This window comes from Nerophis ophidion, linkage group LG05, assembly GCF_033978795.1.
Source record: "Nerophis ophidion isolate RoL-2023_Sa linkage group LG05, RoL_Noph_v1.0, whole genome shotgun sequence".
In the NCBI taxonomy this organism is placed as follows: Eukaryota; Metazoa; Chordata; class Actinopteri; order Syngnathiformes; family Syngnathidae; genus Nerophis; species Nerophis ophidion.
The window spans coordinates 10,267,434-10,294,982 of NC_084615.1; the positions used below are offsets into that span (position 1 = coordinate 10,267,434).

Genomic DNA, 27,549 nt, shown 5'->3' on the forward strand with positions numbered 1-27,549 from the left:
CTGTAGACTATTCTTTCCATGCTGAGCTCAAGTACACACGTACTTTGTGGACGCCGTCTGCTCCACATTCCTTGTAAGTGTTTTTGCTGTGTTCCAGCGTTTCCTTCTATTTCCTTCATAGTCTGTCCAGTCAGAGCACTTCCCTGTTGCTCCCGCTTTTTGTTTGTTTAGTCAGGTGTGTGATTTCCAGGGATTTTCAATGTGACACAGTGATGTCTCTAAGTTGTTGTAAAACTGATTAAAAAAAAAAAATCCTCTGTCGACAAAAAATTACTGACGCCATGCTTTATTTTGAGTTTGTTGGTAATTTTCTGGGTGTAGTTTCAGTTCCTGTCTTGCGCTCTTATTTTGTGGTTTTTCACTTCCTGTTTTCCACTTTCCTGCAGAGGCTTTAAGCCTGCCTTTGAGCACTTTTCCCCTCACCTGTTTTCTGTTTGCAATTATCACTACATAAATTGAGCTTCCGACATTGTCGGGACATTATTCACTGGTTACTGTAGACTATTCTTTCCATGCTGAGCTCAAGTACACACGTACTTTGTGGACGCCGTCTGCTCCACTTTCCTTGTAAGTGTTTTTGTTGTGTTCCAGGATTTCCTTCTATTTCCTTCATAGTCTGTCCAGTCAGAGCACTTCCCTGTAGCTCCCGCTTTTTGTTTGTTTAGTCAGGTCTGTGATTTCCAGGGATTTTCATCGTGACACAGTGATGTCTCTAAGTTGTTGTAAAACTGATTTAAAAAAAATCCTCTGACAACAAAAAAATACTGATGCCATGATTTAGTTTGAGTTTTTTGGTTGTTTATTTGGGTGCAGTTTTAGTTCCAGTCTTGCACTCTTATTTTGTGTTTTTTCACTTCCTGTTTTCCTCTTTCCTGCAGCAGCATTACGCCTGTCTTTGAGCACTTTTTTCGTGTGTCCTTTTTATTTAATTTATTTATTTATTTATTTTTCTTTGTCATGAAAAAGGGAGGTTTTTGTGGTTGGTGCACCAATTGTAAGTGTATATTGGTTGGGGACCACTTCTCTAGACCAACGTGACAAAATACCCCTTCCCGAAGACCCCCAGTCTTTGTAACTTTAGCCTAAGAGCCGGCCAGTCAATCTTTCCCTGACATTTTTCCTTTGATCGGTTTGAGCCGGCCAGATGGCTCTTCGGAAGAATGTTGGAAAACAAAAATAACAAAACTTATAAAATAGTAAGAACCATGAGTGGAGATAAAGAATAAAATACAAGTAAGACATATGAAGATGAATATAAATACAAATAATAAATATGACTAAATAAAATATTGCATAACTATAAGGATAAAGAGTAAAATACAAATTACCTCAATAAAATAATTAATATCAGGTAAAAGCAAAAAAGTGATCCATCCATCCATCCATTTTTAAGTTCTTTAGTTGATGATATACAAAAATATTTAGAAAACAAACTTTTTTCTCCGTGTCTTCACTAGGGATGATGTTCGAAAACCAGTTCTCCCGATGCTTTGATAAGAAAAGACCCGATTCCGTGGATTTTAATTCCTTTTTGAGAACCGGTTCCCGTTATCAAAGCCCCTATACCATATTTTCGCGACCATAGGATGCACCGTATTAAAAGGCGCCGTGTCGGTTACGGGTGTTATTTCTGTATTTAACGCATAAAAAAGGCGCTGCATATTTTTGGTCACAAAACATCTACGGCTTTTGGAACTCAGTGCTCGGTTGGTAGAGTGGCCGTGCCGGCAACTTAAAGGGTTGCAGGTTCGATTCCCGCTTCCGCCATCCTAGTCAATGCCGTTGTGTCCTTGGGCAAGACACTTTACCCACCTGCTCCCAGTGCCACCCACACTGGTTTAAATGTAACTTAGATATTGGGTTTCACTATGTAAAAGCGCTTTGAGTCACTAGAGAAAAGCGCTATATAAATATAATTCACTTCACAAAATTCACTTCACACAAAACAACCTGTCTGGATCCGATAAGGAATCGGTTCGATAAAAGGATTCGATAATGGCATCGACATTGATAATTTCTTAACGAACATGAATTGAATTGAATACCATGAATTGATTTACGTGGACCCCGACTTAAACACGTTGAAAAACTTATTGGGGTGTTATCATTTAGTGGTCAATTGTACGGAATATGTACTGTACTGTGCAATCTACTAATAAAAGTTTTTAATCAATCAATCAAACATTATCCCTAGTCTTCACTTCATAATTCTGCATTCATTCCCTGAGGGCTAATTTTGACTCATTCTTTATATTCCCATTGTGCACACGAGAGGTTATCATTAATAACTGGCAAGAGGAACGATCGCATTGAGTATCCAACAAGTTCTAGGTTGGGCGCCTTAACATGTGCTCTTGCCAGATGAAGGTGATTGTGACTCACTCAAGCCGTCGTCTTGCGGGTTCCAGGGACCACCAAGGAAGGACATGGCTTTGACCTGGTGTAGACTTCTTTATTTTACAATAAGCAAAGTGTTTTGCGTGTTGCTTTTCAGCCTTCCCCGTTGTCTGCGTCTCCCTCTCGCTGTCGCTCTCTTCCGGGTTGCACGCGCTGCTGCTTGTGTTGTCGTCTCTCCCTCGCGTTCCTCCGTTGTTTGGGTTGCTCTCGCTTCGTACCATAACCAGCCTCGTTCTCATCTCCTTCTCCCATTTTATACAGCGAGAGGAGATACATTAATTGTGTACAGGTGCGTGATCCACACACCTGATCTCATTTGTGGCGTCGCTCCCGGCACGCCCCGCCTCGCCGCTCGTTCGCCATCCCCGCCTCTTCGCCGCCATCTTGGGCGTGCCCTGCCTCTCTGTCGGACCGTCGGCTCCGCCTCTCCACAGTGATTCTGCGGAGTGTGGAAGTTTTGGTGTTCCAGTCACGCTGCAGTATCACTGAGCCAAGTCAAATATCTCAGACTATCCGTGTGGGCAATCCTGTTAAGGCCTGGAAACATCTTGCAACAAGTACAAAATTGCTTAGAAAATAAAAATGCAGATGCATTTGATTGACCGGATCTTGTTGCTTCCATTTAGTCGATCCTCTATTCGATTTGTTTCTCCTCTTTTGCAATCTGCAACCCTTTTTTAATTGTTTTTATTTACTAGCAAGCTGGTCTCATTTTTAATTCTAAGAGAGACAAAACTCAAATAGAATTTGAAAATCCAAGAAAATATTTTAAAGACTTGGTCTTCACTTGTTTAAATAAATTCATTCATTTTTTTACTTTGCTTCTTATAACTTTCAGAAAGACAATTTTAGAGAAAAAATACAACCTTAAAAATTATTTTAGGATTTTTAAACACATATACCTTTTTACCTTTTAAATTCCTTCCTCTTCTTTACAAGTTCAAGTATTTTTTTGTTGTTGTTGCAAAGAATAATGAATACATTTTAATTAAATTCTTCATTTTAGCTTCTGTTTTTTTGACGAATAATAGTAGCGAAATTTTTCTTCAAACTTATGATTAAAATTCAAAACAATTGTACTGGCAAATCTAGAAAATCTGTAGAATTACATTTAAATCTTATTTCAAAGAGTTTTGAATTTCTTTTGAAATTTTTGTTCTGGAAAATCTAGAAGAAATAATGATTTGTCTTTGTTAGAAATATAGCTTGGTCCAATTTGTTATATATTCTAACAAAGTGCAGATTGGATTTTAACCTATTTAAAACATGTCATCAAAATTCTAAAATTAATCTTAATCAGGAAAAATTACTAATGATGTTCCATAAATTATTTTTATTTTTTTTCAAAAAGACTCGAATTAGCTAGTTTGTGCCACCCACTCTGCTTTAAATGTAACTTACACTATGTAAAGCGCTTTGTGTCTCTAGAGAAAAGCGCTATATAAATGTGCTTCACTTCACTTCACTTCACTACCAGTAAACATAGCAAATTGATTGTGTAATAATAAATAACGTGAAACCTTTTACAAACAAAGACGTCTTTGTTTGCAGTTGAAGGGTGACAAGACGGCGCGGAGGCAAAGAGAAAACCGCCGTCCATTCCTCAGATTAGAAAATTGGGGTAAGAGGTGGAGGTTTACTGGCAAGGCTGTACTGATTAGAAAGGAGGCAGTGTTCACATGGGGAAGGGGAGCAGCCATACTCAGAAACAGCACCTCTTCCTTCAACCGAAGCCAAACATACAGGGCTTATAATAACAATAATGCTAATACTGGGTTAAAATTCAGGTCATGAGATGTGAATTGAATATTGTTGGCGGTTTTTGGATGGTTATTTAGAGGGGTTTGTGGGCGGAATAGAGGAGCTCCCATTAGCTGCATTGTTAGCCACTTTGTACTTGCAAAGTTAGAATGCATAAAAAAGAGAAAACGTGTTTTTGCCCTTGTCAGGTTTAAACACGGATGACATCTATTAAACGAGACAAGAAGCAAGGAATTAAACAGAGACAGAATACAATTTGGCTCAATCGAGGAGAAACGTGTCGACATGTAACCTCTTACAGTGTCACCCATGCTTTGGGGAAACATTGTACGCCACCTCTTTTTATTTGGACTTTCCCTGTTTACATAACAACAGCTGTTGTTGTTATGTTGTTGTTCGGCGTGGCGAAGTTGGGAGAGTGGCCGTGCCAGCAATCTGAGGGTTACTGCTTCAATCCCCACCTTCTCCCATCTGAGTCACGTCCGTTGTGTCCTTGAGCAAGACACTTCACCTTTGCTCCTGATGGGTTCCTGGTGAGCGCCTTGCATGGCAGCTCCCGCCATCAGTGTGTGAATGTGTGTGTGAATGGGTGGATGTGGAAATACTGTCAAAGCGTTTTGGGCTCCTTAAAAAGGGGTAGAAAAGCACTATACAATTACAACCATTTACCATTTCTGAAGGAAACGGAATGTATGTATACAGACATTGTTTTCGGTCACATTAACACAAAAGAAAAAGATTCCTCAAGCTTGGGCTGGTCCTGGATCGAGCTTGGGTAAGTCTTGGATCACAATAGATAACCCCTCCCATCGTACACAACGGAATTTTCCAAGCCTTTGGCTTTGTGCAACAAAGACAGCTTCTGTCTGCTCGCTGGAAGTTTACAAAAACGGAAACTTTTGTGATAACTTACACATAATTATTCTAACAGCCCGACATAGGGATTGTGAATCATAGGCAAAATCCCCCAAAAAGTGTATACTCCTTATAACATTCAACAAACATGTGGAAAGGATTGATGGAATTTTCCTTATTCTCTCTCATCTCCCTCAGTTTGTTGCACACGACTTCATGTTTTTGGAGGCCTCTTGTTGCTGCAAAACATCCATCCATCCATTTTCTACCGCTTGTCCCTTTTGGGGTCGTGGGGAGTGCTGGAGCCTATTTCAGCCGCATTCGGGCGGAAGGCGTTGTACACCCTGGACAAGTCGCCACCTCATCACAGGGCCAACACCTATAGAGACAACATTCCCAATCACATTCACACATTAGGGCCAATTTAGTGTTGCCAATCAACCTATCCCCAGGTGCATGTTTTTGGAGGTGGGAGGAAGCCGGAGTACCCGGAGGGAACCCACGCAGTCACGGGGAGGACATGCAAACTCCACACAGAAAGATACAGAGGCCGGGGTTGAACTCAGGACTACTCAGGACTGGTTTCTTCAAGACGACTGCACTGGATGCAAGGCATGCCTAATACACGATTTGCTGTGTCGAGCTTTAGGGGCCGTTGAGCAATCCTGGTGAACTGAAAAATATAAACAACCTATAGTAATACAGTGGACACACTTTGAGAATGATGCTGCATACATTCAAAAGATCATAAGATGATTTTAAATATCAATATTTGGTGAGTTGTGTTGATGAGTCAGGTTTGTGCAAATTGGTTTGCTTAGCGGTTCTGTTATCCTGAGTCAAAAGTATCGAGCCAGGAGTCTTGGCTACATTTTTTTGACAAACTGCTCACAGAAATGCACTACAATACAAATACATTTTCCTTTTTTGTTACCCTTACACTAAAATAAATAAAGAACTCTGTCAAATAAATTCAAGCAAATATTGACACAAAGCCACAGACACTTCTGAATGGCCTCAACATTGTGCAGCAATACACAAAAGCATACAAAAAGGTTAATCAATCAACTACAATTCAACCACGTCTCAATCAGAGCCAACCTAGAGATCAGTCTCCTTTATATATTTTAGGAAACCAAACAAAATGCTCATCAATCAACCACAATTCGACCACGTCTCAACCAGAGCAAAACTTGAGATCAATCTCCTTTACATATTTTAAGAAACCAAACTAAAGGCTCATCTATCAACCACAATTCGACCACATCTCAACCATAGCCAACTTAGGGATCAGTCTCCTTTAGGAAACCAAACAAAAGGCTGACCAATAAACCACAATTCAACCACGTTTCAATCAGAGCCAACCTACAGATCAGTCTCCTTTACATATTTCAGGAAACCAAACAAAAGGCTCATCAATCAACCACAATTCAACCACGTCTCAATCAGAGCCAAACTAGAGATCAGTCTCCTTTACATATTTTAGGAAACCAAACTAAAGGCTCATCAATCTACCACAATTCAACCACGTCTCAATCAGAGCCAACCTACAGATCAGTCTCCTTTACATATTTCAGGAAACCAAACAAAACGCTCATCGATCAACCACAATTCAACCACGTCTCAATCAGAGCCAAACTACAGATCAGTCTCCTTTACATATTTTAGGAAACCAAACTAAAGGCTCATCGATCAACCACAATTCGACCACATCTCAACCAGAGCCAACCTAGGGATCAGTCTCCGAAACCAAACAAAAGGCTCATCAATCAACCACAATTCAACCACGTCTCAATCAGAGCCAACCTAGAGATCAGTCTCCTTTACCTATTTTAGGAAACTAAACAAAATGCTCATCAATCAACCACAATTCAACCACGTCTCAATCAGAGCCAACCTACAGATCAGTCTCCTTTACATATTTCAGGAAACCAAACAAAACGCTCATCGATCAACCACAATTCAACCACGTCTCAATCAGAGCCAAACTACAGATCAGTCTCCTTTACATATTTTAGGAAACCAAACTAAAGGCTCATCGATCAACCACAATTCGACCTCATCTCAACCAGAGCCAACCTAGGGATCAGTCTCCGAAACCAAACAAAAGGCTCATCAATCAACCACAATTCAACCACGTCTCAATCAGAGCCAACCTACAGATCAGTCTCCTTTACATATTTTAGGAAACCAAACAAAAGGCGCATCGATCAACCACAATTCAACCACGTCTCAATCAGAGCCAACCTAGAGATCAGTCTCCTTTACCTATTTTAGGAAACTAAACAAAATGCTCATCAATCAACCACAATTCAACCACGTCTCAATCAGAGCCAAACTAGAGATCAATCTCCTTTACATATTTCAGGAAACCAAACAAAAGGCTCATCGATCAACCACAATTCAACCACATCTCAACCAGAGCCAACCTAGCGATCAGTCTCCTTTAGGAAACCAAACAAAAGGCTCATCAATCAACCACAATTCAACCACGTCTCAATCAGAGCCAAACTAGAGATCAATCTCCTTTACATATTTTAGAAAACCAAACTAAAGGCTCATCAATCTACCACAATTCAACCACGTCTCAATCAGAGCCAAACTAGAGATCAATCTCCTTTACATATTTCAGGAAACCAAACAAAAGGCTCATCGATCAACCACAATTCGACCACGTCTCAACCAGAGCCAACCTAGGGATCAGTCTCCTTTAGGAAACCAAACAAAAGGCTCATCAATTGACCACAATTCAACCACGTCTCAATCAGAGCCGAACTAGAGATCAGTCTCCTTTACATATTTTAGGAAACCAAACTAAAGGCTCATCAATCAACCACAATTCAACCATGCCTCAATCAGAGCCAACCTAGAGATCAGTCTCCTTTACATATTTTAGGAAACCAAACAAAATGCTCATCAATCAACCACAATTCGACCACGTCTCAACCAGAGCCAACCTAGAGATCAGTCTCCTTTAGGAAACCAAACTAAAGGCTCATCAATCAACCACAATTCAACCACGTCTCAATCAGAGCCGAACTAGAGATCAGTCTCCTTTACATATTTTAGGAAACCAAACAAAATGCTCATCAATCAACCACAATTCAACCACGTCTCAATCAGAGCCTAGAGATCAGTCTCCTTTACATATTTTAGGAAACCACCCTATATTTCCTGAAGCTTCACAGAACAACCATTCAATGTCAGCTTAATCTTCTCCAGTTTGAGAAAATGAAAGAACATCTTTAATCCAGCGAGTGTGGCAAGGTGGCGCTGTTGCCTTCGAATTTAACACACTGAGTCTTCTCGCCAATAAAGTAGTGAATGCTACAAGATTCTTCCGAATTGTCCGCTTAGATCAGGGGTCTCAAACTCAATTTACCTGGGGGCCAATGGCTTTCCCGCCCTAGCAACATACTTGACAACTCTCGCGATCTTTCCGGGAAACACCCGAATATCAATGCCCCTCCCTACAATCGTTCCCCAGGTTTTCACCCGGCAACATTTTAAGGGCGAGCCGTGATGGCACTGCCTTTAGCGTCCGCTTTTCCACCATACTAACAGTGTACCGGCCCAGACCCATATTGCATGAGGACTGCAAGACACACTTGATCAACAGTCATACAGGTCACACTGAGGGTGGCCGTGTAAAAAACTTTATTACTGTTGCAAATATGTGAACCCACACCAAACAAGATTGTCAAACATATTTTGGGAGAATATCTGCACCGTAACACAACATAAACACAACAGAACAAATACCCAGAATCCAATGTAGCTCTAACTATTCTGGGCTACAATAGGGGGCGGGGTTGAGGGGGCGTTGGTGTATATTGTAGCCCGGAAGAGTTAGGGTTGCATGGGATTCTGGGTATTTGTTCTGTTGTGTTTATGTTGTGTTACGGTGTGGATGTTCTCCCAAAATGTGTTTGTCATTGTGGTTTGGTATGGGTTCACAGTGTGGCACATATTTGTAACAGTGTTAAAGTTGTTTATACGGCCACCCTCAGTGTGACCTGTTTGGCTGTTGATCAACTATGTCTTGCAGTCGCTTACCGCGTCCACAAAAGCCAAATACAACATGTGGCTGGGCTGGCACGCTGTTTGTACAGGTTGTAGAGGACGCTAAAGGCAGTGCCTCCATGGTGCCCCCTTAATATCATGGTTCGGGTGAAATTCGGGAGAATGATCCCCCACGGAGGGGCACTGAAAATTGGGAGTCTCTTGGAAAAATCGAGGGTATACAAGTATGACGCTGTAAAGCGCCATTCATATAAAACTCACCAACATTAAATTTTCTCATCAAGGTGCGGGCCGCGAGATAACGTCTCACGGGCCGCAATTGGCCTGGGGGTCACATGTTTGAGACCCCTGGCTTAGATGATTCGGCTCAATCTTTTCGCCAATTACCAAAGACAAAGCATTCAAAGTGTCAGTCCAATTGCTGCACAGGGATGAACAAAACCAAAACATAAGTATTGAACCAGCTGGAGAATTGGCACCCGTCACATAATACGGATATTCCGTCACACATTCTAGCTAGTCGGACCTTGGTATAACAGGTACCATATACTGACTCGCTTGGCTTCTAAGTTGTTCCTGTTTTATTTTCTGACACTATCAATGTTGTCTGCCTCAGTGTCATTGGACAGTGGTTCTCTTACCTCTCTGACCGACTTCCTCTGGGATATGCAGCAGTCCCAGAGGACCATACACCTCCCCCCAAAAAGAGATCCAAACTTCAGATGCACCTCTGTCGTTTTTTCCTTCACACACTTTCACCTGCTTTAAACTCAGTCACTGCCTCTGCTTAGCAAACATCAATGGCCACATTTTCTTGCTCTTTACGGGAGGCTCATTAGTTGACCAGCAGCCTTCCAACCCACAAGCCTTCCTCTTGCCAACGTCAACATTTGTGATGTGTTTCTCTCAGATTTTTTTATGGGTTTTTGCAGATATGTTTAATCTGCAAAGCTCAGCTTCATGATCTGTTTGTTAGACATCAACATTTTGAATGCAGGGCTTAGGGCCTTTGCAGAGTCGCCTTACACATACTGTACTGTGTATACCAGGGGGCCACGTTGGGTTAAAATAACATCTATCTATCCATCCATCTATCCATCTGTCCATCTATCCATCTATCTATCCGTCCATCTATCCATCTATCCATCTGTCTGTCTGTCTATCCATCGGTTTGTCTGTCTATCCGTCTGTCTATCTGTCTGTTTATCCGTCTGGCTATCCATCTGTCTGTCTATCTGTCTGTCTATCTATCAGTCTATCCATTTGTTTATCCGTGTGTCTGTCCGTCCGTCCGTCTGTCTATCCGTCTGTCTAGCTGTCTATCCGTCTGTCTATCTGTCTGTCTGTCTAGCCGTCTGTCTATCTGTCTATCCGTCTGTCTAACCGTCTGTCTATTTGTCTGTCCGTCAATCTGTCAGACAGACGGCTAGACCGACAGACAATCTGTCTGTCTGTCTGTCTGTCTATCCGTCTGTCTATCTGTCTATCCGTCAGTCTGTCTGTCTATCTGTCTATCCATTTGTCTATCCGTCTGTCTATCTGTCTATCCATTTGTCTATCCGTCTGTCTAGCTGTCTATCCGTCTGTTTATCTGTCTGTCTGTCTATCCGTCTGTCTATCCATTTGTCTATCCGTCTGTCTAACCGTCTGTCTGTCGGTCTAGCCGTCTGTCTATCTGTCTATCCGTCTGTCTGTCCGTCTGTCCATCTGTCTATCCGTCTATCTATCCGTCTGTTTATCTGTCCCTCCGTATGTCTGTCTGTCTATCCGTCTGTCTATCTGTCTATCGATCTGTTTATCCGTCTGTCTGTCCGTCAATACGTCTGTCTGTCGGTCTATCTGTCTATCCATCTGTCTGTCGGTCTATCCGTCTGTCTATCTGTTTATCCGTCTGTCTGTCCGTCAATACGTCTGTCTGTCGGTCTATCCGTCTGTTTATCTGTCTGTCTGTCTGTCTATCCATTTGTCTATCCATTTGTCTATCCGTCAGTCTGTCTGTCCGTCCGTCTGTCTGTCTATCTGTCTGTCCGTTTGTTTATCCATCTGTCCGTCCATCCGTCCGTCATCTATTTATCTCTCTATCTGTCTGTCTGTCTATCTATCTATCTATCTATCTATCTGTCTGTACAGGGGTGTTAAACGTTCAAACAGGTTTTATCCGGCCCGCGATAGGATTTTGGCGAATATAAAAACTAGCTGACACTTTTGAATAAAAGAAACTGCTCTTCTTAATGCATCCACTGGATGGCGCAATAGCAATTCTTTGTATCCTCTGCTGCAGGAGTGCGCATGACTTCAGAGGGGGTAGAGCTATGTACCCGGTAAAAATCATCGGCGGTCACTCTAACCAAGATTACGATCCTCCTGGTATCCTTTAATGGAGGATGCCTGTGCGAGACTTTGTTTACTGTGGGGAGACTGGTGCACAGACAGTCTCCCCACGATCCTTGACAGATCCGGGTCAGGGTCCAGTGGCATGGAGTCCAAGACGACTGGGGACCCTTTTCTGCTGTAGCCATCATCCGCTCCCCCAGCCGTTGTGACGCTCCATAGGGTTAGCAGTCATCCTCCGCCTGTTCCACCGTTGAGGTCTTGGGTTGTTTTTTCCTCATAACTGAGCACACACGGTTAAGATAGAGGACTGGGGACACACTATCTGGGCGCACATAGATATGCTGAAATAACATGTAACCCCTTCAAACTTCATTTGTGATTCATGAAACGAGTCCAAATTCACAAGTTTTGTTGTAGATGATGCTACATATGTACAGAATAAACCACATGATGTTGGAACGTCAGTTGAGGAAAACGAGTAAATTACATTAAAAACATGGTTTTTGATTGATTGATTGATTGATTGATTGAAACTTTTATTAGTAGATTGCACAGTTCAGTACATATTCCGTACAATTGACCACTAAATGGTATCAATCAATCAATCAATGTTTATTTATATAGCCCCAAATCACAAATGTCTCAAAGGACTGCACAAATCATTACGACTACAAAATCCTCGGAAGAACCCACAAAAGGGCAAGGAAAACTCACACCCAGTGGGCAGGGAGAATTCCCATCCAGTGGGACGCCAGTGACAATGCTGACTATGAGAAACCTTGGAGAGGACCTCAGATGTGGGCAACCCCCCCTCCCCCCTCTAGGGGACCGAAAGCAATGGATGTCGAGCGGGTCTAACATGATACTGTGAAAGTTCAATCCATAGTGGCTCCAACACAGCCGCGAGAGTTCAGTTCAAAGCGGATCCAAGACAGCAGCGAGAGTCCCGTCCACAGGAAACCATCCCAAGCGGAGGCGGATCAGCAGCGTAGAGATGTCCCCAACCGATACAGGCGAGCGGTCCATCCTGGGTCCCGACGAGCGCTCCATCCTGGGTCTCGACTCTGGACAGTCAGTACTTCATCCATGGTCATCGGACCGGACCCCCTCCACAAGGGAGGGGGGGACATAGGAGAAAGAAAAGAAGCGGCAGATCAACTGGTCTAAAAGGGAGGTCTATTTAAAGGCTAGAGTATACAGATGAGTTTTTCAACTTCTTTAAGTCGAGTTCCACGTAAATCAATTTAAAAAAATGTAGTTATACTCTTGTTGTTCCTCCCAACGGAAATCTTTAGTAAAAGGCGAAGGATTTATGCGATCTGAAGGGAAACAGGAGTGATCTTAAATTATAATTAAATCTTTATCTGAAATTTCCACTCTTAAATGAGAGTGGAAATTGATTTTGATATTATTATTTATTACATCTTGTGATAGATTAAAATATTACCCCACTGAAAGTGAAGTGAATTAATTATCTCATATTATATTCTACAAACCCCGTTTCCATATGAGTTGGGAAATTGTGTTAGATGTAAATATAAACAGAATACAATGATTTGCAAATCCTTTTCAACCCATATTCAGTTGAATATGCTACAAAGACAACATATTTGATGTTCAAACTGATAAACGTTTTTAATTTTTTTTGCAAATAATCATTAACTTAAAATTTGATGCCAGCAACACGTGACAAAGAAGTTGGGAAAGGTGGCAATAAATACTGATAAAGTTGAGGAATGCTCATCAAACACTTATATGGAACATCCCACAGGTGTGCAGGCTAATTGGGAACAGGTGGGTGCCATGATTGTGGCACCCAAGGGACGGCGTGGCGCAGTGGGAGAGTGTCCGTGCGCAACCCGAGGGTCCCTGGTTCAATCCCCACCTAGTACCAACCTCTTCACGTTCGTTGTGTCTTGAGCAAGACACTTCACCCTTGCTCCTGATGGGCGCTGGTTAGCGCCTTGCATGGCAGCTCCCTCCATCAGTGTGTGAATGTGTGTGTGAATGGGTAGATGTGGAAGTAGTGTCAAAGTACAACCCATTTATCATTTATTTATTCATCATGATTGGGTATAAAAGCAGCTTCCATGAAATGCTAAGTAATTCACAAACAAGGATGGGGCGAGGGTCACCACTTTGTAAGAAAATTGTCGAACAGTTTTAGAACAACATTTCTCAACGAGCTATTGCAAGGAATTTAGGGATTTTACCATCTACGGTCCGTAAAATCATCAAAAAGTTCAGAGAATCTGGAGAAATCACTGCACGTAAGCGATGATATTACGGACTTTTGATCCCTCAAGCAACACTGCATCAAAAACCGACATCAGTGTGTAAAGGATATCACCACATGGCCTCATAAAACCACTGTCAGTAACTGTAAGTGCAAGTTAAAACTCTACTATGCATAGCCAAACCCTTTTATCATCAATATCCTGAAACGCCGCCGGCTTGGCTGGGCCCGAGTGCATCTAAGATGGACTGATGCAAAGTGGAAAGGTGTTCTGTGGTCTGACGAGTCCACATTTCAAATTATATTTGGAAACAGAGGACGTGGTGTCCTCCAGAACAAAAAGGAAAATAACCATTCGGATTGTTATAGGCGCAAATTTCAAAAGCCAGCATCTGTGATGGTATGGGGGTGTATTAGTGCCCAAGGCATGGGTAACTTACACATCTGTGAAGGCACCATTACTGCTGAAAGGTACATACAGGTTTTGGAGCAACATATGTTGTCATCCAAGCAACGTTAAAGTTAAAGTAAAGTTAAAGTACCAATGATTGTCACACACACACTAGGTGTGGCGAAATTATTCTCTGCATTTGACCCATCACCCTTGATCACCCCCTGGGAGGTGAGGGGAGCAGTGGGCAGCGGCGGTGCCGCGCCCAGGAAAAATTTATGGTGATTTAACCCCCAATTCCAACCCTTGATGCTGAGTACCAAGCAGGGAGGTAATGGGTCCCATTTTTATAGTCTTTGGTATGACTCACGACCTACCGATCTCAGGGCGGATACTCTACCCACTAGGCCACTGATATATCATGGACCCCCCTGCTTATTTCAGCAAGACAAGTGTTACAACAGTGTGGCTTCGTAAAAAAAGTGTGCGGGTACTTTCCTGGCCCGCCTGCAGTCCAGACCTGTCTCCAATCGAAAATGTGTGACATTTTATGAAGCGTAAAATATGACAGCGGAGACCCCGGACTGTTGAAGGACTGAAGCTCTACATAAAACAAGAATGGGAACGAATTCCACTTTCAAAGCTTCAAGAATTAGTTTCCTCAGTTCCCAAACGTTTATTGAGTGTTGTTAAAAGAAAAGGTGACGTAACACAGTGGTGAACATGCCCTGACGGCAGATCAACTGGTCTAAAAAGGGGGTCTATTTAAAGGCTAGAGCAGGGGTGCCCACACTTTTTCTGCAGGCGAGCTACTTTTCAATTGACCAACTCGAGGAGATCTACCTCATTTATATATATCATTTATATTTATTTATTTATGAAAGAGACATTTTTGTAAACAAGTTAAATGTGTTTAATGATAATACAAGCATGTGTAACACATATAGATTTCTTTCTTTCACAAAGACAAGAATATAAGTTGGTGTATTACCTGATTCTGATGACTTGCATTGATTGGAATCAGACAGTAATGATGATAACGCCCACATTTTCAAATGGAGGAGAAATTAAAAGTTGTCCTTTCTGTACAATACCACATGAAAGTGGTTGGTTTTTGGCATCTAATTCATCCAGCTTCCATACACTTTACAAGAAAAACATTGGCGGCAAATTCCGTAGCTTGCTTGATTGACATTCACGGCACCCGAGGGTCTTGTGAGATGACGCTGGCTGCTGCCAGTTCATTATTATGAAAAAATGACAGAGAGGAAGGCGAGAAACACTTTTTATTTCAACAGACTTTCGCGCCGTCCCTTCCGTCAAAACTCTAAAGGCCGACTGCACATTTCCTATCTTCACAATAAAAGCCCTGCTTCATGCTGCCTGCGCTAACAAAATAAGAGTCTCGGAAAGCTGGCGTGCACAAGTGATGTGCACGTCAGCTTTCTGAGGGATCGCTTGTGCAAGCCAGTTTTCCGAGACTCTGTATTTAGTTAGCCCAGGCAGCATGAAGCAGGGCTTTTATTGTGAAGATAGGAAATGTGCAGTCGGCCTTTAGAGTTTTGACGGAAGGTACGGCGCGAGAGTCTGTTCAAATAAAAAGTGTTTCTCGCCTTCCTCTCGGTCATATTTTCATAATAATGATCTTGCAGCAGCCAGCGTCATCTCACAAGACCCTCCGGTACCGTGAATGTCATTTAAGTGACGTCTTGGTGAAGATTGATGATCACTAATTTTTAGGTCTATTTTTTTTTTTAAAAGCCTGGCTGGAGATCGACTGACACACCCCCCGCGGTCGACTGGTAGCTCGCCATCGACGTAATGGGCACCCCTGGGCTAGAGTATAGAGTGGGTTTAGCATAATATTGTAAAAGTCCAGTCCATAGTGGATCTAACATAATAGTGAGAGTCCAGTCCATGTAATGATAGGCTGCAGCCTCACAGAAGTTGTGAGACTGAGGTACTGCAGACCTGTTATGTGTTGGATGATTTGTGAAGTGCGTATTTTACACTTTGATTGGAGATGTTATCCGGGTCTGGGCAGTACGGTCTGTCTCTTCCCTCAACTCTGCATTAGTCAAGAAACAGCAAGCATATTGAGGGAGCGTTTGTAAGGGGGCTTTGCAGTGGGGAACAGGGTCCCTGATTGTGTCTGTGGGGGCCCGATGCTGCGCCGTGACTTAAATCTCCCCTGAGTGCCGAGGTCTCTGACTGGGGGTCTGTCTCTCAGCAATTGCCAAAGTGGCGTTCCAGTCATGTGTCATGATAGAAATGTCATTAATAGAAAAAAAGGTGCTTTGGTGCTCATATTAAAGGCCTACTGAAATGAGATGTTCTTATTTACACGGGGATAACAGGTCCATTCTATGTGTCATACTTGTTCATTTTGTGATATTGCCATATTTTTGCTGAAAGGATTTAGTAGAGAACATCGACGATAAAGTTTGCAACTTTTGCTCGCTCATAAAAAAGCCTTGCCTTTACCGGAAGTAGCAGACGATGTGCGCGTGAAGTCACGGGTTGTGGAGCTCCTCACATCCTCACATTGTTTATAATCATAGCCTCCAGCAGCAAGAGCTATTGGGGCCGAGAAAGCGACAATTTCCCCATTAATTTGAGCGAGGATGAAAGATTTGTGGATGAGGAAAGTTAGAGTGAGGCACTAAAAAAAAATAAAAATAAATAAATAAATTAAAAAAAAGTAAAAGAAAAAGCGAAGGCTCCGCGCGGCGGCAGTGGTGGCGTTTCAGATGTAATTAGACACATTTACTAGGATAATTCTGGAAGATCCCTTATCAAAATATCAAGATACATGGCCCCATTCATTCTTTCCTTAAAACGGATCCATCGTCCTGTCCCCTTAGCAGAAAAACAGTCCCAAAGCATGATGTTTCCACCTCCATGCCTCACAGTAGGTGTGGTGTTCTTGGGATGCAACTCAGTATTCTTCTTCCTCCAAACATGACGAGTTGAGTTCACATTCTGTCTCTCACAGTTGAAGTGTACCTATGATGAAAATTACAGACCTCTGTCATCATTTTAAGTGGGAGAACTTGCACAATCGGTGGCTGACTAAATACTTTTTTGTCCCACTGTATTTTTGATACACATAATAAATGCATAGAGCATTGTTTTAATAGTGTTTTAGTGAGATTGTAAAGTCATACCTGAAAGTCGGATAGCTGCGGTGAACGCCAGTGTCTCTCAGAGAAGCCGATGGAGGAGCCAAGATCACAGCTGCCTTTTTAAACTGCAGGAGGAAGTCCCATAATCCACCGAAGTCTCCGGTAAGAGCTGACTTAATATCCCAATTTTCCCATCCAAAAACTTGCTGGTTGACGTGGAGAAACATGTTCCCTTGACCGCTCGGTGTTAAAGCTTCACAACAAACAAAGAAACACCGGCTGTGTCTCGGTGCAAAAGACAGCTGCAATACACCGCTTTCCACCAACAGCATTCTTCTTTGATGTCTCCATTATTAATTGAACAAATTGCAAAAGATTCAGCAACACAGATGTCCAAATTACCGTGTAATTATGCGATGAAAAGAGACGACTTTTAGCCGTGTGTGGTGCTGGGCTAATAATATGTCCGCTAAAACCCGAGACGTCACAAACACGCGTCATCATTCCGCGACGTTTTCAACAAGAAACTCCGCGTGAAATTTAAAATTGCAATTTAGTAAACTAAAGCGGCCGTATTGGCATGTGTTGCAATGTTAATATTTCATCATTGATATATAAACTATCAGACTGCGTGGTGGCTTTCAGTGGCTTTCAGTAGACACTTCAATGGAAGGGCGTGTACTGTACTGGTCACATTGCAAGAAAACTAATAGGCGAGTATTGCAGTTTTTTCACAGGTTCCATTGTTGGAAGTGTAAGTTGCATTCATGTTGGAGTCAGTCCTAGCACATTTAAGGGGTTTGCACAACCCAACTCCAAATGTATTATTTTATACGAGAGATTATTGAAAGAAGAGGACAATCATTTTTTCAAACTATGGTAGTGGCCATGGATGAAGTGCTGGCTGTCCAGAGTCCGGACCCGGGGTGGACCGCTCGCCTGTGGTTGGGGACATCTCTGCGCTGCTGTACGGTCTCCGCTCGGGATGGTCTCCTGCTGGCCCCACTATGGACTGGACTCTAATTATTATGTTGGATCCACTATGGACTGGACTTTCACACTATTATGTTAGATCCACTATGGACTGGACTGTCACTACTATGTAAGATCCACTATGGACTGGACTCTCACTATTATGTTAGATCCACTATGGACTGGAGTCTCACTATTATGTTAGATTCACTATGGACTGGACTTTCACACTCTTATGTTAGATCCACTATGGACTGGACTCTCACTATTATGTAAGATCCACTATGGACTGGACTGTCACTACTATGTTGGATCCACTATGGACTGGACTCTCACTATTATGTTAGATCCACTATGGACTGGACTGTCACTATTATGTTAGATCCACTATGGACTGGACTCTCACTATTATGTTAGATTCACTATGAACTGGACTTTCACAATATTATGTTAGCTCCACTATGGACTGGACTCTCACACTATTATGTTAGATCCACTATGGACTGGACTCTCACTATTATGTTAGATCCACTATGGACTGGACTGTCACTACTATGTTAGATCCACTATGGACTGGACTCTCACTATTATGTTAGATCCACTATGGACTGGACTCTCACTATTATGTTAGATCCGCTATGGACTGGACTTTCACAATATTATGTTAGATCCACTATGGACTGGACTCTCACTATTATGTTAGATTCACTATGGACTGGACTTTCACAATATTATGTTAGCTCCACTATGGACTGGACTCTCACACTATTATGTTAGATCCACTATGGACTGGACTTTCACTATTATGTTAGATCCACTATGGACTGGACTTTCACACTATTATGTTAGATCCGCTATGGACTGGACTTTCACAATATTATGTTAGATCCACTATGGACTGGACTCTCACTATTATGTTAGATCCGCTATGGACTGGACTTTCACAATATTATGTTAGATCCACTATGGACTGGACTCTCACTATAGATCCACTATGGACTGGACTCTCACAATATTATGTTAGATCCACTATGGACTGGACTCTCACTATTATGTTAGATCCGCTATGGACTGGACTTTCACAATATTATGTTAGATCCACTATGGACTGGACTCTCACTATAGATCCACTATGGACTGGACTGTCACTATTATGTTAGATCCACTATGGACGGGACTTTCACACTATTATGTTAGATCCACTATGGACTGGACCCTCACTATTATGTTAGATCCACTATGGACTGGACTTTCACACTATTATGTTAGATCCACTATGGACTGGACTCTCACTATTATGTCAGATCCACGATGGACTGGACTGTCACTATTATGGTAGATCCACTATGGACTGGACTCTCACTATTATGTTAGATCCACTATGGACTGGACTTTCACAATATTATGTTAGATCCGCTATGGACTGGACTTTCAGAATATTATGTTAGATCCACTATGGACTGGAGTCTCACTATTATGTTAGATCCACTATGGACTGGACTTTCACTATTATGTTAGATCCACTATGGACTGGACTTTCACACTATTATGTTAGATCCACTATGGACTGGACTTTCACAATATTATGTTAGCTCCACTATGGACTGGACTCTCACACTATTATGTTAGATCCACTATGGACTGGACTCTCACAATATTATGTTAGATCCACTATGGACTGGACTCTCACAATATTATGTTAGATCCACTATGGACTGGACTCTCACTATTATGTTAGATCCACTATGGACTGGACTGTCACTATTATGTTGGATCCACTATGGACTAGACTCTCACTAATATGTTAGATCCACTATGGACTGGACTCTCACTATTATTTTAGATCCACTATGGACTGGACTCTCACAATATTATGCTAGACCCACTCGACATTCATTGCATCCGGTCTCCCCTAGGGAGGGGGGGATTTAAAAAAATGTAATTGTACTGTTCGCATTGATATGATGGACAGCACGTTGGAACAGGGGTTAGTGCATGTGCCTCACAATACGAAGGTCCTGAGTAGTCATGGGTTCGATCCTGCGTTCGGGATCTTTTCTGTGTGGAGTTTGCATGTTCTCCCCGTGAATGCGTGGGTTCCCTCCGGGTACTCCGGCGTCCTCCCACCTCCAAAGACATGCACCTGGGGATAGGTTGATTGGCAACACTTAATGGTCCCTAGTGTGTGAATGTTGTCTTGGCCCTGTGATGAGGTGGCGACTTGTCCACCCGAATGCAACTGAGATAGGCATCAGCACCCCCTGCGACCCCAAAAGGGACAAGTGGTAGAAAATGGATGCATGGATGGATGGAAAAAATCAGGTACAGGTCACAAATGGTCTAAAAGAAAAGTGGAATGTACTTGCAGTTTAAACATAGCCTAAGATTAATCCCTGATAATTCATTGCTTAAAGGGTAACATTATCAGCAGACCTATGTAAGCGTCAATATATACCTTGATGTTGCAGAAAAAAGACCATGTATTTTTTTAACCAATTTCCGAACTCTAAATGGGTGAATTTTGGCGAATTAAACGCCTTTCTGTTTATCGGTCTTGTAGCGATGACGTCAGAACGTGACGTCATCGAGGTAAAACACCCGCCATTTTCATTTCCACATTACAAACACCGGGTCTCAGCTCTGTTATTTTCCGTTTTTTCGACTATTTTTTGGAACCTTGGAGACATCATGCCTCGACGGTGTGTTGTCGGAGGGTGTAACAACACTAACAGGGAGGGATTCAAGTTGCACCACTGGCAAGAAATCTGCCGCCAGACCCCCATTTAATGTACCAAAGTGTCTTCACATTTGACCGGCGATGCTAAGACAGACATGGCACAGAGATGTATGGATAACCTGCAGATGCATTTGCAACGATTAAGTCAACGAAATCACAAAGATGAGTTCTGTTGATGTTGACTTACTGTATATGCTAATCAGACATATTTGGTCGCAGCATGACTGCCAGCTAATCGATGCTAACATGCTATGCTAATCGATGCTAATATGCTATTTACGCTAGCTGTATGTACATTTTAAACTAGATACCCACATTTAATGCGAAACAAACACTTACCAATCGACGGATTTAAGTTGCTCCAGTGTCACAAAATGCGAAAGTCCTGATCGTTTGGTCCGCACATTTTACCGGCGATGCTAATAAGGCAGCCATGCTATGGGTCACTTCATTAGGTACATCCATGCTATGGCCGAATAGCGTCAATAGCTATTCGCTCAATAGCTTCAGTTTCTTCTTCAATTTCGTTTTCGCTATCTGCCTCCATACTCCGACCATCTGTTTCAATACATGTGTAATCTGTTGAATCGCTTAAGCCGCTGAAATCAATCAATCAATCAATCAATGTTTATTTATATAGCCCCAAATCACAAATGTCTCAAAGGACTGCACAAATCATTACGACTACAACATCCTCGGAAGAACCCACAAAAGGGCAAGGAAAACTCACACCCAGTGGGCAGAGAGAATTCACATCCAGTGGGACGCCAGTGACAATGCTGACTATGAGAAACCTTGGAGAGGACCTCAGATGTGGGCAACCCCCCCTCTCTAGGGGACCGAAAGCAATGGATGTCGAGCGGGTCTAACATGATACTGTGAAAGTTCAATCCATAGTGGCTCCAACACAGCCGCGAGAGTTCAGTTCAAGCGGATCCAAGACAGCAGCGAGAGTCCCGTACACAGGAAACCATCTCAAGCGGATCAGCAGCGTAGAGACGTCCCCAACCGATACAGGCGAGCGGTCCATCCTGGGTCCCGACGAGCGGTCCATCGTGGGTCTCGACTCTGGACAGCCAGTACTTCATCCATGGTCATCGGACCGGACCCCCTCCAAAAGGGAGGGGGGGACATAGGAGAAAGAAAAGAAGCGGCAGATCAACTGGTCTAAAAAGGAGGTCTATTTAAAGGCTAGAGTATACAGATGAGTTTTAAGGTGAGACTTAAATGCTTCTACTGAGGCAGCATCTCGAACTGTTACTGAGTCTGAATCCCAGCTAATGTCGCTATTTCTTGCTGTGGTAACCGCCATGTTGTTTGTATTGGCAGCACTGTATGACGTCACAGGGAAATGGATAGTGGTTTCGAAGATAGCGAAAATAAGGCACTTTAAAGCTTTATTTAGGGATATTCCGGGAGGTGTACAATTTTGAAAAAAACTTCGAAAAATAAAACAAGCCACTGGGAACTGATTTTTATTGTTTTTAACCCTTTTGAAATTGTGATAATGTTCCCCTTTAAGATGTGTCTCAATATTTTTTAGTAAAATCAACGTAAAATAATCAACCGCCTCCGACCTGTTTCCAAGAATGTTAACCTCTCAGAACTGGAATGTGATGTAGACTCACGAGTGCCACTTGGCCATGGTAGAAACTTTACTCTGTGTGTGTTTTAAGGCGGTCGGGGGCTGATTTTTTTTTTTTCATCCAGGCTGTGAGGCAAATGGGTGGAGTTAAAAAGGACGTGTTTTCCAAAGAGCTTTAAAACATTTTGGAGTAGTATTGAGGAATGAACCGGGAGCTGAGTTTCTTACAAACTGGCAGAGTTGCGGGACTCTGCAGTTATTTAAGACTGAAAGATGCTTTGGTGACTGTACACTGGAAACTGTTTTGATCAGTCAAAAGACTAACAATGGCTACAGCAGCTCTTACGGGTTTCTCCATGATGAGTCTGCTCAGCCTAGGGTACCTGTCATGGGACAGGATGAGTCCTAATCAGGTGGAAAAAGAGCCGAGTCAGACTTCCAGTGGGGGGTCTCTCGGTCCAAAGCCTCCTCACATAATCTTCATCATGACAGACGATCAGGGATTCAACGACATAGGATATCACAGCTCGGACATCAGGACCCCCGTGTTGGATAAGCTGGCTGCTGATGGGGTGAAGCTGGAAAATTATTACATCCAACCCATCTGTACTCCATCCCGCAGCCAACTCATCACTGGCAGGTAAAGTTTCTCTCACTCAGCCCAGTGTGCACTTTTATAACCTGTCATGGTATTGGACTTCTGGGGTTGCAAACTATTGCTACTGCACGCTTTTATTATGTAATTATTGGATGACAAAGTGTCAACTTATTCATTTGATATGGACGAATAAGTATATCTCAATATATTTTTGCTTAAACTCGCTATTCGATATACAAACCCCGTTTCCATATGAGTTGGGAAATTGTTTTAAATGTAAATATCAACGGAATACAATGATTCGCAAACCCTTTCCAACCCATATTCAATTGAATGCACTACAAAGACAAGATATTTGATGTTCATACTCATTAACTTTATTTTTTTTTTGCAAATAATAATTAACTTAGAATTTCATGGCTGCAAGACGTGCCAAAGTAGTTGGGAAAGGGCATGTTCACCACTGTGTTACATCACCTTTTCTTTTGACAACACTCAATAAATGTTTGGTAACTGAGGAAACTAATTGTTGAAGCTTTGAAAGTGGAAGTCTTTCCCATTCTTGATTTATGTAGAGCAGGGGCGCTCACACTTTTTCTGCAGGTGAGTTACTTTTCAATTGACCAAGTCGAGGAGATCTACCTCATTCCTATTTATAATTTATATTTATTTATTTATGAAAGAGACATTTTTGTTAACAAGTTAATGGTGTTTAACGATAATACAAGCATGTTTAACACACATAGATTCCTTTCTTTCATGAAGACAAGAATATAAGTTGGTGTATTTGATTCTGATGACTTGCATTGATTGGAATTAGACAGTGGTGCTGATAACGTCCGCATTTTCAAATGGAGGAAAAAAAAAGTCCTCCTTTCTGTCCAATACCACATGAAAGTGGTTGGATTTGGCATCTCATTTGTCCAACTTGCATACTCGTTTTTAAACACTTTGTTATGAGAGTAGCATATGTGTGTGGCCCTTTAATGTCTGGCAGCAGGTGAGTGACGTCAGTGAGTGTGCGGGTGGGCAAGCAAGTGAGAAAGCGGTCGCTGAGGGCGGGGGAGAAATACATTGGCATCAAACTCCGTAGCTTGCTAGCTTGTGCACACTAGCTTTCTGAGACTCTTATTTTGTTAGCACAGGCAGGATGAAACAGGTCTTTTATGGTGAAGACAGGAACTGTGCAGTCGGTCTTTAGAATTTTGACAGTAGGTACGGAGTCTCTAGAAATAAAATGTGTTTCTCTGCGTCCGCCCTGTTAGTGATTTTTTTCTTAAATATGAGCTTGCAGCAGCCAGCGTCATCTCACAAGATCCTCGGGTGCCGAGAATTTCAAACAACTGACGAAAGTGAAGTCTTGGTATGACTGATGATTGCTCATTTTTATGTATATTTTTTAATGCCTGGCTTGAGATCGACTGACACACCCTCCGAGATCGACCAGTCGATCGCGATCGACGTAATGCCCACCCCTGATGTAGAGCTTCAGCCGTTCAACAGTCCGGGGTCTCCGCTGTCGTATTTTACGCTTCATAATGCGCCACACATTTTCCATGGGAGACAGGTCTGGACTGCAAGCGGGCTAGGAAAGTACCCGCACTCTTTTTTTACGAAGCCACGCTGTTGTAACACGTGCTGAATGTGGCTTGGCATTGTCTTGCTGAAATAAGCAGGGGTTTCCATGAAAAAGACGGCGCTTAGATGGCAGCATATGTTGTTCCAAAAGGCACTAATGCACCCCCATACCATCACAGATGCTGGCTTTTGAACTTTGCGTCAATAACAGTCTGGATGGTTCGCTTCCCCTTTAGTCCGGATGACACGATATCGAATATTTCCAAAAACAATTTGAAATGTGGACTCGTCAGACCGCAGAACACTTTTCCACTTTGCATCAGTCCATCTTAGATGATCTTGGGCCCAGAGAAGCCGGCGGCGTTTCTGAAATTTGTTGATAAATGGCTTTGGCTTTGCATAGTAAGGCTTTAACTTGCACTTACAGATGTAGCGACCAACTATATTTAGTGACAGTGGTTTTCTGAAGTGTTCCTGAGCCCATGTGGTGATATCCTTTAGAGATTGATGTCGGTTTTTGATACAGTCTGAGGGATCGAAGGTCACGGTCATTCAATGTTGGTTTCCGGTAATGCTGCTTACGTGGAGTGATTTCTCCAGATTCTCTGAACCTGTGAGGATTTTATGTAGCGTAGATGTTGAAATCCCTAAATTTCTTGCATTTGCACTTTGAGAAACGTTGTTCTTAAACTGTTTGACTATTTGCTCACGCAGCTGTGGACAAAGGGGCTTACTTCGCCTCATCCTTGTTTGTGAAAGACTGAGCATTTTTGGGGAAGCTGTTTTTATACCCAATCATGGCACCCACCTGTTCCCAATTAGCCTGCACACTTGTGCCATGTTCCCAATAAGTGTTTGATGAGCATTCCTCAACTTTATCAGTATTTATTGCCACTTTTCCCAACTTCTTTGTCACGTGTTGCTAGCATCAAATCTAAAGTTATTGTTTATTTGCACAAAAAAAAATTTGATCAGTTTGAACATCCAATATGTTGTCTTTGTAGCATATTCAACTGAATATGGGTTGAAAATGATTTGTAAATCATTGTATTCTGTTTATATTTACATCTAATACAATTTCCCAACTCATATGGTAACGGGGTTTGTATTTTGTCCCATCCCTAGTAGTCTCACCAATGCTGGAACACAATACAGTATGTCTTATTGACACTGTTTTTAAAAAAAAATCATTTTTACAGGTACCAAGTTCACACAGGCCTGCAGCACTCCATCATCCGACCCCGCCAGCCCAACTGCCTACCGTTCCAGCAGGTCACCCTACCCCAAAGGCTCCAGGAGCTGGGCTACTCCACCCACATGGTGGGCAAGTGGCACTTGGGTTTTTACAAGAAGGAGTGCCTGCCAACACGGCGTGGCTTTGACACCTATTTTGGCTCCCTGACCGGTAGCGTCAACTACTACACCTACAACTCCTGTGACGGCCCTGGTCTGTGCGGTTTCGATCTCCATGAGGACGAGACTGTAGCCTGGGATCAGAGGGGGAAATACTCCACCCATTTGTACGCACAGAAGGTCCGCAGGATTCTGTCGACACGTGATCCCCTATCTCAGCCACTCTTTATCTACCTTTCCTTTCAAGCTGTTCACACCCCCTTACAGTCCCCGCGGGAGTACATCTATCCATACCGGGGGCTTGCCAACGTGGCTCGTAGGAAGTACGCTGCTATGGTCTCTGCTGTGGACGAGGCGGTCCGGAATATAACCTATGCCCTACGCAAGTATGGCTACTACCAAAACAGCGTCATCATATTTTCCACAGACAACGGTGGCCAGCCATTGTCCGGTGGCAGTAACTGGCCCCTCCGGGGGCGTAAAGGCACCTACTGGGAAGGTGGAATCCGAGGTTTGGGATTTGTCCACAGTCCTCTGTTAAGGAAGAAGAGGAGGGTGAGTAAAGCCTTGGTGCACATTACCGACTGGTATCCCACCTTGGTCCGACTGGCAGGTGGCAATAAATCCCTGGCGAAGGGGCTGGATGGGTTTGATGTTTGGGAAGCCATTAGTGAGGGGAAGGAATCGCCGAGATTTGAGATTCTCCACAACATAGACCCCCTCTATAACCGAGCTCGCGGCGGCTCCCTGCAGACAGGATATGGGATTTGGAATACAGCCGTGCAGGCCTCCATTCGAGCTGGAGACTGGAAACTGCTGACTGGAGATCCTGGTTACGGCGACTGGACGCCGCCGCCGATGCTTCCGAGTTTCCCCGGCAGCTGGTGGAACCTGGAGCGGCACACCGAGCCCAGGAAATCTCTATGGCTGTTCAACATCACTGGAGACCCCTATGAACGTTTTGACCTCTCGGAGCAGAGACCGGATGTGGTCAAAGAATTGATGGCAAGACTGGTGTACTACAATCGCACCGCCGTCCCAGTGCGGTACCCATCGGAGGACCTGCGGGCGGACCCAAGCCTAAATGGTGGCGCTTGGGTACCCTGGGTGGGAGATGAGGAAAAGGAGAACTGGGACACATTTTATCCGAGGAAAAATATAGACTGGAAGAAGAAGCTTAAACTGTCGAATAGTAAATCGTTTTTCAGGAGACTCAACACTCGTATCATGTCAAATAGGATATAAAAAAACATACACATGAACACCACATCGTGGAGGGGCGTGGCCTGTGGACCTGCAGCGAAGCGGGGTGTGCCAGGACCGGCTTCGAGATCCGCGACAGGTGCGTAGACGGCCCACCTGGGCGTGTTTATCTAATCACTTGTCACTCTGTTAAAGTAAGCAGCCGGGAAGGCAAATTGTGGAGGTTTTGCTCCTCCAGGTTCCTTGGACCACCAATAACGGACATGCCAGACTCCTCCAGGTTTACGACATTGTTATTTTACAATAAATTGCTATGGGATTGTGCAAAGTCTCTCTTAGGCTTTTCAGCAAATGTCTTTCCGTCTCGCTCTCCCTCGGCTCGTGCTTGTCATCCAGCATTG

At 43.0% G+C, this 27,549-nt stretch overlaps 1 protein-coding gene, 1 long non-coding RNA gene and 1 other non-coding gene across 3 annotated transcripts in view; 1 reads left to right on the forward strand and 2 right to left on the reverse strand.

Annotated features, from left to right (window-relative positions):
* On the forward strand, positions 1 to 27,221 carry arsia (arylsulfatase family, member Ia). Its single transcript, XM_061899552.1, has 3 exons — positions 1 to 73; positions 22,542 to 23,056; positions 25,792 to 27,221. Exons 2-3 carry the CDS (start codon positions 22,743 to 22,745, stop codon positions 27,188 to 27,190), a joined length of 1,713 nt encoding a protein of 570 aa, XP_061755536.1. The 5' UTR covers positions 1 to 73; positions 22,542 to 22,742; the 3' UTR covers positions 27,191 to 27,221.
* Positions 2,448 to 27,549, reverse strand: part of LOC133552328 (uncharacterized) — a 38,009-nt gene continuing 12,907 nt past the window's right edge. The window contains exon 3 of the long non-coding RNA XR_009806650.1: positions 2,448 to 2,836. This is a non-coding gene — a long non-coding RNA (uncharacterized LOC133552328). The remainder of the gene's footprint in view (positions 2,837 to 27,549) is intronic.
* Positions 12,593 to 12,709, reverse strand: LOC133553715 (U5 spliceosomal RNA). Its single transcript, XR_009806976.1, has one exon. It is a non-coding gene; the product is annotated as a U5 spliceosomal RNA (small nuclear RNA).

Bases quoted from the DNA above. Each gene is read 5' to 3' on its own strand.
- arsia (XM_061899552.1), top strand. From the start codon at position 22,743: ATGGCTACAGCAGCTCTTACGGGTTTCTCCATGATGAGTCTGCTCAGC. The intron at 23,057-25,791 runs GTAAAGTTTCTC...TCATTTTTACAG, and splicing joins AGCCAACTCATCACTGGCAG to GTACCAAGTTCACACAGGCC.